At 50.7% G+C, this 14,856-nt stretch overlaps 3 protein-coding genes across 4 annotated transcripts; 1 reads left to right on the top strand and 2 right to left on the bottom strand.

Annotated features, from left to right (window-relative positions):
• The first annotated feature begins 559 nt into the window (after window positions 1–559).
• On the top strand, window positions 560–6,977 carry BEA3 (ABC transporter bea3). The gene is made up of 13 exons (XM_024909303.2): window positions 560–929; window positions 1,007–1,841; window positions 1,932–2,037; window positions 2,127–2,211; window positions 2,271–2,325; window positions 2,432–2,767; window positions 2,831–3,001; window positions 3,062–3,156; window positions 3,209–3,917; window positions 4,017–5,665; window positions 5,725–5,843; window positions 5,917–6,353; window positions 6,438–6,977. Exons 2-13 carry the CDS (start codon window positions 1,698–1,700, stop codon window positions 6,462–6,464), a joined length of 3,933 nt encoding a protein of 1,310 aa, XP_024766602.1. The 5' UTR covers window positions 560–929; window positions 1,007–1,697; the 3' UTR covers window positions 6,465–6,977.
• Window positions 6,561–8,750, bottom strand: TrAFT101_003639 (uncharacterized protein). 2 transcript variants are annotated; one of them, XM_066126947.1, is made up of 3 exons: window positions 7,987–8,750; window positions 7,696–7,836; window positions 6,561–7,612 (listed from the first exon to the last, which is right to left on the bottom strand). In XM_066126947.1, exons 1-3 carry the CDS (start codon window positions 8,239–8,241, stop codon window positions 6,836–6,838), a joined length of 1,173 nt encoding a protein of 390 aa, XP_065983055.1. In that variant the 5' UTR covers window positions 8,242–8,750; the 3' UTR covers window positions 6,561–6,835. The 2 variants fall into 2 exon arrangements, with proteins under 2 accessions (XP_065983055.1, XP_065983056.1); XM_066126948.1 differs by having other exon boundaries at window positions 7,696–8,750.
• Window positions 8,751–8,845: 95 nt separating this feature from the next.
• TrAFT101_003638 (uncharacterized protein) lies at window positions 8,846–13,278 on the bottom strand. Its single transcript, XM_066126946.1, has 6 exons — window positions 11,806–13,278; window positions 10,953–11,717; window positions 10,862–10,881; window positions 10,650–10,784; window positions 10,463–10,587; window positions 8,846–10,402 (listed from the first exon to the last, which is right to left on the bottom strand). The coding sequence occupies exons 1-6, from the start codon at window positions 12,767–12,769 to the stop codon at window positions 9,355–9,357; spliced, it is 3,057 nt and encodes a 1,018-aa protein (XP_065983054.1). The 5' UTR covers window positions 12,770–13,278; the 3' UTR covers window positions 8,846–9,354.
• Between the last annotated feature and the right edge of the window lie 1,578 nt (window positions 13,279–14,856).

The following is a 14,856-nucleotide window of genomic DNA, read 5'->3' as shown; positions in this document are numbered from 1 at the left end:
CTTTACTATTTAGTAGTGGCTGCGTAGCGGAAATGGTCAGCCCGAGCGCAGCTTTCTGGGCTGGCACCATGTAATCCATACAGATACCTATTCAGGGTAGTAGTCCAATAGGGGAAGAATCATCCAACTAGTGCATAGCCGTCGCCTCGTTGATAGTCACTTTGTTTGATGCCGCGTAACTCGCCGATGTCCAAAAACGCCAGATTTCCCTTCAAGACCGTAATGAGCATTCGCTTCGAGCAGCATGACGAGTGCATGGATGATGCGTGACTCGCAATACGAAACGCACATGTATGCATAGATGGTTGACATCAGATCATCTACTCCGTAAGCTTTTCAGATTGGGTTATATGTGCCGCTTCCACGAGACACACAGTTAGTCGGGCACCGTTGCCTCTCGAGCGGCGGACCGCCATGTGCTGGAAATCCTCCCTCTGCAGACGGCTTTTCGGGCTATATCAACTTCCCGACAGTGTCGTGGCCCAGATCAAACGATGCCACTATTGAGACAGAACACGCTGTCTTTTGCCTTCTACTCTATACGTTTAATTCAGCTAGCAGTACTCCATGCTCCGTCTTAGCGGCCATATTGTCGTCCATCCTTGCAAGCCGAACAATACGGCGCCACCTGGCCCTAGCGCAATTGGTTCAAGCCAGAGTCGAATCTGCTGCCTATTACTATTACTCGCACATAACTGGACTCAGAGGGCTGTACACGTATGCGGCTGCACCATGATTGGCCTACCCCAGCATTGCCTGCGTGCTAATATCGGGATTTGATGTGGTCCCGAGTGAAAGTTTCATGTTGATGGTGCTCGCATCGCTTCGAGATGTACACGATTGAGGCACGGGGGAAAGATTTGTTCTTGGATATGCGCAGTTGAAGCCAGATTGCAAAGAGCTAGGCAGTGCTATTACGGGAAATTAAGGTATGCCATCGAAGTTTTAGCGACGCTCAGCATCGTAGTTCAGGCGAGCTGATACAGCATCTATCTACGGAGTACAGGTGCTCGTATTGCCTGCCTACATGTACTTACTAATGATCCGGCACCCGTGAATCTAAGTACTTACTCTTCGTGATAAAAGAGCTCTCGAGGGATGACTGGAATTGCTATTTTGGCCCCTCCCTCTGCAGATAAATGGAGCAGCAGCAGGTCTAGAAGCATTGGTGACTTTAATGACTGATGGATTCGTCTTAGGCATCTAAGCAGGGGACTAGAAGTAGTAGTATATGCTGTCAATAGTACGTTTCAAGCAGCAGCAGAACTCACCACCACCTGGATCGGCTGCCTCTCTTTTAGCTCTCTAACAGGTACCTACTTGTATATGCCACTACCGCCCTACATCACAATCAGTATCCACTGCGATTCGCTGTTTGCGTATTGATCGCTTCCACGTTTTGAATCTACCTAATTAATTTTCCGCATCCTAAAAAAAGGCTTCAGGGGCTTAAACTCGCGGTGAGTTCCCGGGACCGCGCGCTGGGGACTAGGCCGGCCTAGGAAGCCGTATCCATCGGTTCATGACGACAATCAGCCAACCAGGCATTTATTAGTACTGGTACTTATGCATTGCGGCGCACACCCTCAGCGGCCCTTCAGCTCGCCTCCATCGACCTCGTCTTTCTTTAACACTCGTTCAAGGCTCGGTGTCTGATTTTCCATCAGTATTGGACGCAAATCCTTCACCGCTTCGAGATGGGAGAGATCGACGTCGAGCTGTCGGGCTATCCTGTGGATGAAAAGGCATCGGCCTCTGTTGACGATGGCAACGCTTCTGAGCCGGCGCAAGAGCAGCCAAAGGCTCGGCCTCAGAGATTAGCATCTTTCAAAGATTATTTGGTGCGTCTTTTGAAATAAATACGTCAAAAAGAGGGAGAAAAAAAAAGAAAAAGAAACCCGAAAGTGCTAATCAACATCAACTCTTCTTAGCGAGTCTTCCAATATGCGACGAAATGGGACTTCTTTGCATACGCGGCGGGCATCTTGGCTTCCATCGGTGCCGGTGTCACTTTGCCGTTGATGAACGTAGTATTTGGTATGGCTTCTCTAATCTGCATTTCTAACACCTATTTTTGTCATCACATACTCCTTCGTTTGTGCATAAAGTTTACGGTGTTGTTCTAGGTAATTTCGTCGGCAGCATAACCGACTTCACCGATCCCTCCAGCCAAAACGAGGAGGCTTTCCACCGAAGAGCAAATCAGTTGTCGTCAGTAACCATTATCCAGCTTTATTTTCCATCACAAAATTACTTAGGCGTATTACTAGTCTCTACATGTTTGCTCTTTTTCTCGGCCGATTGGGACTCAACTATATCAACAAGGTGCGAAAATCCTCTCGCGGTTTACGGACCCTGTGGCATCCTCATCTATATAATGCCTGCTCCTTATGAATGCTTTGGTGGCTAAGAGATATACGCTGTGCGATAGTTTGCTTTTCGAATGATCGGAATTAGGATATCTTCGGCGATTCGATTGCATTACCTGACAGCACTGCTAGGCCAGAGCATCCATGTTCTGGACTCGATGCCGCCAGGCTACGCGACAACAACAATCACCTCGACCAGCAACGTTCTACAGCTTGGCATTTCGGAAAAGCTCGGTGTCTTCTTTGAATACAACGCAACAATTGTGGCTTCCATCATCATTGCGTTTACCCGAAACTGGGCTCTCACGCTGGTTACGTCTTCAACGATCCTCTTCATTGGACTCTCTGTCTCTGTATTGATGCCCATCATTGTCAAAGGCCACGGACGAGTGACACAGGTAGGCAATGCCATTTTATTCATGGGTATGTAGACATCAAAACCGGACTCACATCCTTGCTAGGCCGAAGCAAAGTCCTCTGCTGTTGCGAGTGAGACCTTTGCTAGTATTCGCATGATTTCAGCGTGCGGCGCGGAGAGCCGTATGTCTAAGAAGTATGGATTATCTGTCGAGGAAGCCAAGATGCATGCCCAACACACATCTCCATTTCTTTCTCTGCAATTTGGATTGATTGTAGGTAGCATCTATTCTTTTGTATAAAAACAACAGAGAGCGTCTTTAACAATGGCACAGTTCTTCAGCGTTTTCTCGGCCTTTGCGCTCGCATTCTGGTATGGAACTAGGTCTGTGGCCGAGGGACGTATTGATAACGTTGGAACGATTGTTATGTGAGTTTTTCCTTCTGAGGTGTGCATATTGATGTGGTACTAAGTTGTAAAGCGTTTTAATGTCTGTCATGAATGTCGTCTTCTCGCTGGAACGAACTACCACCCCCCTTTTAGCTGTTAGTAAAGCAACAGTTGCAGCCTGCCAGTTTTTTACAGTCATAGACGCGCCTCAGCCAGAGCAGGGCCATCTTACAGATCCTGAGGTTTCTGCCACGGACGACATTGTATTCGAAAAAGTCACTTTTGCTTATCCGAGCCGTCCCCATGTCAAAATTTTAGACGAGCTGGATCTCCGCATTGAGGCAGGCAAAATTAACGCTATTGTCGGTCCATCGGGTTCGGGAAAGAGTACCATTGTCGGATTGATAGAAAGATGGTATTCACTTAAGCATCAATACGTTATCGAAGAGGCCGTGGAACCGGAAAAGAAGAAGAAGAAGAAGAAGAAGAAGTCGAGTGAGGCTGAAGAAGATGAACTTGACACCTCGAAAGCAGAAGACACCGGCCCACCAGTGAAGCTCAGCGGGAAACTTACAACGTGCGGTCATGCTCTGGATGACATCAATTTGAAGTGGTGGAGGTCCCAGATTGGACTGGTCCAGCAGGAACCCTTTTTATTCAACGATTCGATATACAAAAACGTGGCGAATGGTCTAATCGGCACGCAGTGGGAGAACGAGCCGGAGGAAGTAAAGAGAAAACTGGTCAAGGAAGCGTGCATTGAAGCGTTTGCTGATGAATTCGTTGACAAGCTTCCACAGGTTCGTTACTCACGGAGTCTTTGCCCACCTTGTCTTTCTCGTGTCTGTAGTTTTCGCTCTTTCTAATTACCGTTGCTAATGATGATGAATATATTGTAGGGCTACGACACCTTAGTTGGCGACAGTGGTGCCAAACTCTCCGGCGGCCAGCGCCAACGTATTGCCATCGCTCGGTCCATCGTCCGAAAGCCGAAGATTCTTATTCTAGACGAAGCGACGAGCGCGATAGATGTCCGAGGAGAACGCATTGTCCAGGCTGCTCTCGACCGCGTGGCGCAGAATCGGACAACAATCACCATAGCTCACCGTCTGTCTACTATCAAGAAGGCCGATCGAATCATTGTTATTAAGAAGGGAAAGGTCGCAGAGCAGGGCAACCACGAGAGTCTTATTGCCTTGGAAGGCGGCGTCTATGCTGGTCTCGTCCAAGCTCAGGCACTCTCACTAGGAAATTCATCCCAGCCCGAGGAAAACGATGACTCGAGGGATAGCGACGATAATCTGACTCGCGAGAAGAGCCAGGCTCTTTCCGAGGCCAAAGCTCAAACCGATAACAGCACCGAGAAACAGCGGAACATATTCAGCAGTTTCGGCCGTCTCTTTTATGAGACCAAAGACTACTGGTACCTGATGTTTTTGACATTAATTTTCACGGCCTGTGCCGGCGCAGCAACTCCGCTGCAAGCCTGGCTCTTTGCAAAGCTCATTGTGGTATTCGAATTTTCGGGTCAAAAGCTGCTTCATGAAAGCCAGTTTTGGTCCTTGATGTGGTTTGTGCTGGCCATCGGTGTTGGTGTCTCTTACTTTGGAGCCTTTTTTGCTTCCACTCGAATGGCGTCAATCATTCGAGCCAAGTATCAGCAGCAGTATTTCGAGGCCATCCTTTATCAAAAGACTTCGTATTTTGATGACGAGGACCACTCTCATGGCACCATGACAGCTCGCGCCGCAGGAGATCCTCAGCGGCTCGAGGAGCTTATGGGTGCGAATATGGCCAGTGTCTATATTGCACTCTTCAACCTCACTGGATCAATCATAATCTCCTTCTACTTCGGCTGGAAACTAGCCTTGGTCGGTACCGCTGTTGTCATGCCTATTCTTCTTGCCTCGTCGTACTGGCGCTTTAGGTATGAGTTGCAATTCGAAAAGATGAACAACGAAGTTTTCGCCGAAAGCTCCAAGTTTGCTTCCGAATCGATTGGTGCTTTCAGAACTGTCACGTCGTTAACTCTGGAAACTCCCATCACGGATCGTTTCAAAACACTATGTGATGGCCATGTTAAGACAGCGTTCAAAAAAGCCCGCTTCGCCAGCTTTCTCTTTGGATTCGCCGACAGCTGCACATTGGCCTGCCAAGCGCTTATTTTCTACTACGGAAGCCGCCTCTTGGCCAGCGGAGAGTACATGCCCGAGAACTACTTTGTCTGCTTCATGGCCATCATGAACGCCTCGCAGTCTGCCGGTCAGAGTTTCAGCTTTGGCCCTAACGCGGCACAAGTGACGGAGGCTTCGAACCGTATCTTGAACACGAGGGAGACAATGTTCCGAGACAAGAGCTCTGGAGGAAGGGAGATCCCAGATGTAGAAGGAGGTGTCAAGATTGAGCTCAAAGACGTGCATTTCAAGTATCCAACTCGAGACATGCCTGTCTTCCGCGGGCTGAATTTGACGATTGAAAAGGGCCAGTTTGCGGCTCTTGTGGGATCCTCTGGGTGTGGCAAGACGAGCATTATTTCACTTCTTGAACGGTTAGTCGAATGGTACGTTGATATTTCTAGCTGAAGGACTAATAATTGAAAATGAATAGATTCTACGATCTCGACAAAGGCCGCATTCTCTGCAACGGCCAGGATATTGCTGATGTCAACGTTTTCGACTACCGCAAGCACCTTTCGCTCGTAGCACAAGAACCAACTCTATTTCAAGGTTCATATCTTCCATCTTGGGGCCGAGAATCATATTTATATCCACAGAGCTAATTTTTTCCATGTAACCATAGGCACTCTCAGAGACAACATCATCCTCGGCGTCGACGACGCCACCGTCACCGACGAACAAATCCACCAAGCCTGCCGCGACGCCTCCATCCACGACTTCATCGTCTCCCTCCCCGAAGGCTACAACACGAACATTGGCTCTCGCGGCGTTTCCCTGTCAGGAGGCCAAAAGCAACGTGTTGCCATTGCCCGCGCTCTGATCCGCAATCCGAACATCTTGCTCCTTGACGAGGCCACAAGCTCTCTTGACTCGGAGAGCGAGAAGCTCGTACAGGCGGCGTTTGAACGCGCCAGCGAGGGGCGGACCATGGTTGTCGTTGCTCATCGGCTGGCGACGGTGCAGAATGCCGATGTTATTTTCGTGCTTGGTGAGGGACAACTTCTTGAGCAGGGCAGTCACATGGAACTGTTGAAGAAGAAGGGAGTTTATTGGAATATGGTAAGTTTTTGATATCCTTTTCGGAACACTTTTTCTTTGTTCATTTATGAGTCGTTACTAACGCATTTGATTAAAAAAAAATAGTGTCAAAGTCAAGCTTTGGACAGGTAATCCTACATGGAAGAACACAATCTGGCTTATGAGCTACGCATAAATCACTGACCATCTCATCTTGGGCGCAACATTGGCGCTTTGTTAAATTTATGAGGCGATTTTCTGCTTGTTATATCTATATATATTTATTTAATCCAACTGGATCTGTAAATTCGACTGGATCAGTATCAGAACGATCTAGTATCGCAACTCCATCGAGCAAAATGATATAAAATTCTCTTCTCTGAGCCTAATACATGACCGCAGCTTGGGACTAAAGATAGCTTTAAGTTGCTTCGCTCTCTCGCTAAATGTATTGATTGTTGATGTCTCCGAAACGAAAAACCAGAAATACCAGCATTTAGCTTCTGCTACATCCAGCAGCATATCTATTTCCACAACTCATCCATCTCCCTGAGGATGCTCTCCGGATGCGTCATCACAAAATCGTGCGTGCCGGGAAGAACCCTCCAAACCACATTGTCCTTGCCGCCCAAGAGAGGAAGACCCTCGTGCTCGTAACCATTCACGTCGATAATCTCATCGTTCTGCGCCAACAGGACCATCGTCGAGCCTGGCTTTCGGCGCGCAAGGAGCCTCCAGCTATCATGCTGGTCCGTCAAGGGCGAGTACCGAATCGCGGACATGAACGCAGGGATGAAGCCGGTGTGGTGAAGGGCCATCCATCGGACGTACATGAGCACATGCTGCTCAAGGGGAATGGAGGAACCGTCAGTTTTCTGCGTCTCACTGGTGCCGGTAGCCTCTGCGACGGCGATGTCGGCGGCTGCTGCGGACGGTGAGACGTCTTTGGCCCTTCGGGAGGCCGCGATGGGTTGCTGCAGGCGAATTCGGGTCAAGTAGGCGAGGATCCTCTCCGGCACGAAGCCGGACTTGAAGATGAACAACGAAATGGCGCCAAAGTCATCGGCGTTGATGAGACCAGCAGGGGCGAGCAGAACCAGCGACGAGACGAGATGAGGAAACGTGGTGGCAAAGTGAACGGCGATGCCTCCGCCGAGGGAATATCCAACAAGGCGGAAAGCATCATTTCCAGTCCAAGCAAGAGGGCTTGAGGCGAGCACGAGAAGCATCTGCGTGGTGTAAAGGCGCTCATCATGAGGGAGATCACCGACGCCGTCTGAGAAACCTCGGCCAAAGAGATCCTATATAGTTGTTATTAGTCTGGGGGGAGGGTGCTTGCTCGCTCGACCCCGGGTGGACGACCCCGGGTGGAAAGACTTCTTACAAAAAGCATTACCCGACATCCGCGTTTAACGAGGCCGTGGGCGATTAGAGCCAGGGTTATACAGGGAGTGCTGATGCCATGGACGAGCAGGACCTTTTCGCCATCTTCGGGGCCGAATTCATAGACGCGGATGGATCCATACTGGGATAACATTTAGCTTGGCAATGCTTTACTTTTCATCATTCACGCTTCTCATCTCATCTCATCTCATCCACACTTACCGCCCTCTCTCAGAACACGAAAATCAAGAGGAGAAGAAGAAGAAAGAGAAGAAGCCAAGCCAAAACTCACCGGCGTATCAACGTCCCTCGCCCCCGGAAAGGCGTCCGGCTGATAGACCAGGCCCTCGACCTCGTCCCTCGGCAGCCTCGGAATCGTCGTCTTGAGCGGGTTCGGCAGCGCCTTGCCCCACCGCGGCCGCAGCGCCGACCTGGCAAACAGCAGCAGCGTCGCCGTGGCTACGGCCGTGGCCGTGACCGCGACGGCGGTTTGCGGTAGGGGCGACGGCCAGCGGAAGAAGCTGCCGGCTGCGGAGGTGGAGTCCATGGCCCCCCGGGAGGAAAAAAAAAGGGGGGCGAGATGGGAGATGGAAAGATGGGAAGATGGCTATTCAGCAAGGCTGAGTGGATTTTTCTAACATGGGCGTGAGTGGATGGAGATGGTGATGATGCACCGTGGGTCGGTCGTAGCTGGCGGGGGATTCTGTCTTGTGGCGGTTTTATAGCTGTGACGGTGAGAGATGAGAGGATAAGGGAGGGAGAAGAGATATCACGGTAGATGGAGCAGTGATGGACAGCAGGAGATTCGAGAGAAGTACAGTGTCTTTGCTGCGATATTTGCCTCCGATTGTTACAAGAGGTGAACAGACAGGCGAGAAGAGAGATGAGCAAGCTGGGCTGTGGGAGACGGGCCGCGGGTAGCGAGCGACAGCGAAACTCTATCGCCCAGCCCTCTGTTCCGCGCAGTCAAGAAAGGTAAGCAAAGGTAAAAAAGGTATTAGAAAGATTAAATGCGGCGCCAGGACGGTATAGTGTGGATTATAGGACAGATTAGCAGTTCGAAGGAGCAGGCAGAGATGACCAATCTCACTCAGCCTCACTTGTCTTATCACTGCGCAAATGCATCTATTCATTTCCATTATAGCCTAGTAGTGGAGACACCTGTTTGCCGTTTACATGTATACAGTAATTAGCTCCGGGATAATAATAGCAGTGCCGGGCTTTAAGCAGAGAATTGGCGTGTCAATCTAACGCACGTGGCTCTCCCAGTTAGTCTGGTGTCCAATCAATCTGACACTCGCCAGCCAGATCTGTTTCAAGCGATGTAGTAGTCCATATCTATACTACATACCTGTAGATAAAATACATGTATGAATATATATTTACGTATGTAAAAGGTTGCATACGCCTGCCCATCGATCCAATGCAATCCACATCGTATACACAGCGCACTCGTCTCCGTCGTACACTAACATCCCATTCTCGGGTATCATATCATGATGCGTTATCCCCGCCAATAGCCAAAGAAGAAAGAAATAGAAGGACAAATCAGAGAAAATAAATATATACATTAAAAACGCAAACTCCGTCCAGTGATCAGTGACATGGTCTATAGACGCATGGAAAATTCTTATGGTTTTTTTTTTTTTTTTTGAAATGGCTACCCCAAGCCGACTGCCCAAGCCGCGTTTCCAAGCTGTTTGATTAGCTGGCAGAGGTTCTCCACGAGAGGCGGCAAGGCGTCTTGGGGTCTTCTAAAATTCGTCTGCAAAATCTCTTGCGCAATATCCATGCATGCACGAGGGTCATAAACAGATGCATCGCCGGGTGCCGCTCCCGAGCTTGGCCCCGTGGGCCCCTGGATAAGGGGCCTCCCTTGCCCAAAGCTCAAGAAATGCTGAATCGATGTGGCATTATCACCCTCGTCCAGGTACATGGGCTCATATCCATACTGCGATGCCATATCTTGCTGCTGGCTGGCTCGAGCCACAACACCATACGTCCACAGAGCAAGTGCGGCATGGTGGACTGCTATAGCGTAGAAATCCTTCAGCTGGCCGAGAGCAAACATCTTGGCATACCGTAAAATCTGTCCCGCGCACCAAATTGCGCACCAAGACTCAGGGCTAGCTGTCCACTGTTGCAAAATGGGGTACATACGGCGGGCCTCTTCTTCTCCTTGTTTGCCCGAGAATATCTGTAGGTCGTCTAGAGACACGTAAAGGTGCATCATGAGAAGGTTGAGAATGACGTGTTCTTGAGGGGTGATGTCTTGTAAATCTGAAGAAGCGAACTGAAACGACTGCAGTTCTCTTATAAGCTCCTGGCGCCTGGAGTTAAGCAAGGGGTTGGGCCGTTCTTTGCTGTAGCTACGGAACTGATGCACCACGCTTAGTTGAGAGTATTCGAAAATCATTGACCAAAAGCCGTGGAGAAAGATTGACACAGATAACTGCATGTCAATTCGTGCAGAGTTTTCGGCAAGTTGGCGTACATCTCTGTACGCATCAGCGATTGACGGCAACTTTGAATTCTGTTGTCTAGCCGTTCCCGATAAATAAAGTGTCTTCCACTCAGATGCCGACTTTGCGAGCCACAACTCCTTCCGTTCTGGCAGTGGTAGTGTCAACTCAGAATATGACATGCAGGGGTTTGTCAATGCTGTCATGGATAACTGGGCCTCTCGGATGTAACAGTGGAATACCAGCCTTTTCTCCCTTTAACGTTAGTGACAGGCTGGCGGAGAACAGAAACCACCACAAACTGACCTCTTCCATTGCTCCGCAGCTGCCCACTTCGTCCACTTTAGTTCTAATGTTTCACCCTCGTCCGAGGGATCGACCACAATAGTAGGATACATGTGCCGCTGGAACAGTCGTCGATATCTCATCATCTAAAATCATTCAGTACTTGTGCATCATGTATAATTTGCAATTGATATTCTCCCCGCCATACCGTCACAGGAATCACCAAATGGCACTCGGCGATCTCCATCTTTCTGCGGTTACCGCTCCATAAACCAACGTCTTGCCCCAAAATGAGCGCTTGAACCAAACTGAGATTTTGGATAGCGGTGTTATTATCCTCAAACTGTGACGTGAGTTAGACGCAAAACTCATTAACCTTGGGGTGGATATGGATATGCTGGTCAGGTCTTTGAATCTTACTCTTGCAGGTATGGTAATGCCTGGCGGATTTTGATGTAAGCACACGGCCGTTCCAACAACCTACTTATTTTCTCGCATGTATTTTACTTACGAACTGCCTCTTGGATAGCAAATCCAAACTTGCGTAACGTCGGGGTCGGCATCAGCACAGCGCCAGCAGCCACGGCGTTTCCAACCCATTCGGGCCATAATGAATTTAGTTTGAGGGTAGGAAAGTGTATCCACGTCGATACCTGTCGGATATGGGCGGCTAGGAAAACTTGCATCATTGTGTCCATCACGTCCACTGTTGGAAATGAGGCGGACACCCGGCCAGCCGTCGAAGCATCTCGGCAAGTCTTTAATATAATGGCCAGGATCTGATCGCGGCTGGAAAGATTCAACTTCTGGTCTACAACCCGCTCGAGATTCTTCTTGATTTCTTGAAACTGCGCATTAGAAAGGTCCTTGGCGGAAATGGGCAGGTTGCCCTGCTCTGTATAGCCACTATCCTTAGCAGTCGGCTCCCACTTCCAGGGCAATTCTCCCCAGACGTTGGCAAGATTCTGTCGCATCCGGGACATTTCAGCCGAGTTTTGAGGGTTTTGACCCGCCAAGGTAGGTGTTATCAGAGCACCGCCATCCTCTAAATCTAGATTCCAGTGGTCCAGAAGGCCAAAGTCCATATCGGTAAGATCCATGTCCATGTCGTCGCAGAAATCCAACACGGCTGGACCTTGAGATTCGGTTGGCCGCGGCAGATCTAATGGCTGTTGATACAGGACATCGCGCAGGAAATCGAAGAAGGGAATGTTACTAAATTCCATAGGGCCAGCTTTCGTCGAGTTATTTGGGTGAGCTATGCTAAGAGTATGGCCTATCCAATGAGGACACCGTCAGTCTTTGGCCCCTAATGTGGTGAATAATTCAAAGCCTGCCCCCCCAAAGCTAATCGCAAGACTTACCTGACTCCACCCCAGTGTCGGGAGTTGTCAGCTGGCTGTCATCTTGCCTTGATGAGTTGGTTTGCGACAGAGGGCTGCTCTTGCTGGTTATGTTATCGCGGATAAAGTTCATAGGGGTATTCTGGAGCGTAGAATTCGAATCTGCAGATCCTATATAGGGGCCGCTATTTGGCTGATTTTGTGCAGTAGTGTCCTGCCCGCTCGCGGGAAGGTGAACAAGGTTCGTAGAAGAACCTGGGCTGGTCTCGAAAGACGAACATGCCAAGTTGCGGCTGACGCAGCGTCTGCACGGTTTCGTTTCGTCGCATTTGACTCGAGCAGCGGCGCAAGGGCGGCAGGCCTGGGTGACGCGGCTGGAGTTGGGAGCTGAAACCAGTCGTTGACGCTTCTTGGGCGAGTCGTTCTCATGATTGGCAACGTGCCTCCTCAAAAGATCCTTCCGCGCAAAGGACTTTTTACAGATTTCGCAAGCAAAGCGCCGGCCCAAGGTGTGCGTCTGGACATGTCTAACAAGGTGCTCCGGCCGTGAGTATGAGCGCCCACAGTCGCGGCAAGCATAAGGATTGCTGTTCTGATGGCTCTGGTGGGGTGCTGGCACTGGAGCTTCGCCGGTAGCACTGCTAGCGAAGACGTCGGTGGTCGTATCTGAAGCCGAGGTAGCAGTGCCGGCAGTGATATCCGTCCCAGGAGAAGCTGAAGGAGGACCAGGCGTGGTTGACGACGGTACAGCCTGCATGGTGATGCGACTTTGGGCCGTCGGATTCGACAGCGCAGGGCCTGCTATACTTGTAGCGATAACATCAGAACTCACGGCCTGTTGCTCCGTCGTCGGAAAAGTCTCGGAGACGGGCACAGGCACAGGTAGAGATGCAGGTAGAGACCCGGACAGAGGCAGAGATTCAGGCGCGGACAGCGGCCGAGGATCGCTGCCCGGGCCCATAGGATCGAGAATATGCGATAGCATTACGTATATAGCCAGGCTACGGAGCTGGCGGAGGCCCCGAATCCACCTGTTTCTCTGGCTTGGCAGGGTTTAACAACACATCAAGGCCGTTGGAGGACAGCCTCAAGGCGATTGGGCAAAGGCGCCTCCTCGAGCTGAGGTTACGACAGCTAGACTAGAGGCCCCCGGATGAGAGGGGCCGGCAATGGCAACGCTGTTGCCGGTAAGGCTGAGGACTTGTCGTGATTGATGTTAGTGGATTGAGGCCGGTGGTGTGCAGTGCATGTAGTCAAGTTGCACAGCAGTAGCAGCAGCGCCCAAAGTGCTCCCTCTCAACACATGAGCTGAGCCGATCGCAGCTACCGAGCCGCAGGTGGCGCTGCTTGCACGTAACCTTGGACACTTTGACGCCCGAGACGTCGCGAGTAGATTCGGCGCGCGCAGTTGTGCGCAAGCCAGCTTGGCATGCTGGGGTCTAGCTTAGCGAATCGCGGCAGCGTGGCTTGCGCGGTCAATGTCGATGATTCGGGTGCCGTTTAGGGGGGATGTAGTTGGCGAAACATCGACGAGTTGGCGATTACGCGTAATGGCTAGCGGTACTATGGAAGCTCCCTAGTAGTTGGTATATTTGCCGGTACAGCAAGTCTCAGCGCCTCCAGCACCTCCCGCACCGGCAGCCAATGGCGAAACCCCAGAGCAAACGAGCGGCTCGGGCCCCCCGGTGGGCTATCGGAGATATTCTTTTTTGGTCAGGCTCCAGTACAGTAGCTCTGAGGACGCGTGCCACGAGCTTTGAAGCCAGGGCTGAAGACACAGCTGAGTCCTCCCTCTGTCGAGTAGACAGTTAGTTGGCTCTGGAGATGAACGAGATGCAGACTGCGTGTGTGGGGGCGATCCGGGGTGCCGCCGGCCCTTGCGCGGCATTACGGCGCAGCAGAAATAATCATTTTAGCCAACCAGAATATTTTCTTCAACTGCATCTTCCTTAAAGGAGCAGCTCCTCCGTGGCGGCCGGAAAGCACTGCTGCTCGTGGGAGGCGCTTTATTGGCGTCTTTAGCATAGAGCCGGTCCTCAGCAGGAGCGTTTTAGGTAGAGAGTCTATCACTATTGCTGCGAAAACTCTGTCGGCGAGGCCTTGGATCAAAGCTTAACCAGAGTGCTGCGATGCAACGCAGATGCTATTTTATCTAGAGAATGGTAGTCTGCTTGGCGCATAGTGGGTTCTTGAACATTGCCACTCGCGAGCCGGTTAGGATGCGGTTAAACTGCATGCAAAAGGAGAAGGAAAGGAAAATACTTCCATCTGTAGTCCTTTCAGTGCTATTACTGCTCCAAGTGCTGCTACAGCCTGCACAGTACCTATGGCAGAGGCAGATGCTAAGCCTAAGCCATGGAAGTATAAAATCTCGGGAGATATCCGTTGATATGGTTATATTAGCGTTGGCGTTGTCGACCCTGCACACGCTAGCTAGTCGTTGTTGCAGCTGTAATTACTATGTCCATTGGAATACCGAGTAATTGGTTGCGGCCATGTGGCTCCCCCTTGAGTTGACAGGTAGCACAAGATTTGAAGTGACGCGGTGGGCTATTCAATCTACAGATTGAGAAAACTTCCTGGTGCTCATCAGCGCTGTTTAGCTCCGGGAGCTGTTGATCTCACATTTCTGGCACATGAGGATACGGAGCAGATAGGTATACGCATGTCGATATTACCTGGCACCCGATGCGGCAGTATCTTCAATGGCACGAACTACCTATCAGACAGGACAGCACCGTTGGCATCTCATAGACGGAATACTCCATACTGTGGGCTGAGTAACCGCTGCAGGCGCAGGGATGCTGAAACGGTCTTGCCAATAATGCGCCCAGCATCTTTACCGCTTGTGAACTGTGAACGCGCACGTTGTCGCCTAGCATTCCTCGTGGTCCCCTGGGACCTACCAAGCCTACCTACGAGTTAGGGCTTTGCGCTATCCATACTGGGGCAACGCCATATTGGTGCCGGCATTAGTCCTGCTGGGGCATTGCGCTCTAAACTGAGTGCAGCGAGCTCCATTCCCAATCCTACTCTCCCCGCCACCCTTCTCGTGGCAGCGCTATCGGATTG

The sequence above is a fragment of the Trichoderma asperellum genome, chromosome 2 (assembly GCF_020647865.1).
Source record: "Trichoderma asperellum chromosome 2, complete sequence".
Classification (NCBI taxonomy): domain Eukaryota; kingdom Fungi; phylum Ascomycota; class Sordariomycetes; order Hypocreales; family Hypocreaceae; genus Trichoderma; species Trichoderma asperellum.
This window is presented reverse-complemented; position numbering and strand designations above follow the sequence as displayed.

Bases quoted from the DNA above. Each gene is read 5' to 3' on its own strand.
- BEA3 (XM_024909303.2), top strand. From the start codon at position 1,698: ATGGGAGAGATCGACGTCGAGCTGTCGGGCTATCCTGTGGATGAAAAG. The intron at 2,212-2,270 runs GTCAGTAACCAT...GCGTATTACTAG, and splicing joins CGAAGAGCAAATCAGTTGTC to TCTCTACATGTTTGCTCTTT. The intron at 5,844-5,916 runs GTTCATATCTTC...ATGTAACCATAG, and splicing joins AGAACCAACTCTATTTCAAG to GCACTCTCAGAGACAACATC.
- TrAFT101_003638 (XM_066126946.1), bottom strand. From the start codon at position 12,769: ATGCTATCGCATATTCTCGATCCTATGGGCCCGGGCAGCGATCCTCGG. The intron at 11,718-11,805 runs GTAAGTCTTGCG...CTCATTGGATAG, and splicing joins CGACACTGGGGTGGAGTCAG to GCCATACTCTTAGCATAGCT. The intron at 10,588-10,649 runs GTATGGCGGGGA...GAATGATTTTAG, and splicing joins ATTTGGTGATTCCTGTGACG to ATGATGAGATATCGACGACT.
- TrAFT101_003639 (XM_066126947.1), bottom strand. From the start codon at position 8,241: ATGGACTCCACCTCCGCAGCCGGCAGCTTCTTCCGCTGGCCGTCGCCC. The intron at 7,837-7,986 runs GTGAGTTTTGGC...ATGTTATCCCAG, and splicing joins CGAGGGACGTTGATACGCCG to TATGGATCCATCCGCGTCTA. The intron at 7,613-7,695 runs GTAAGAAGTCTT...ACAACTATATAG, and splicing joins GATGTCGGGTAATGCTTTTT to GATCTCTTTGGCCGAGGTTT.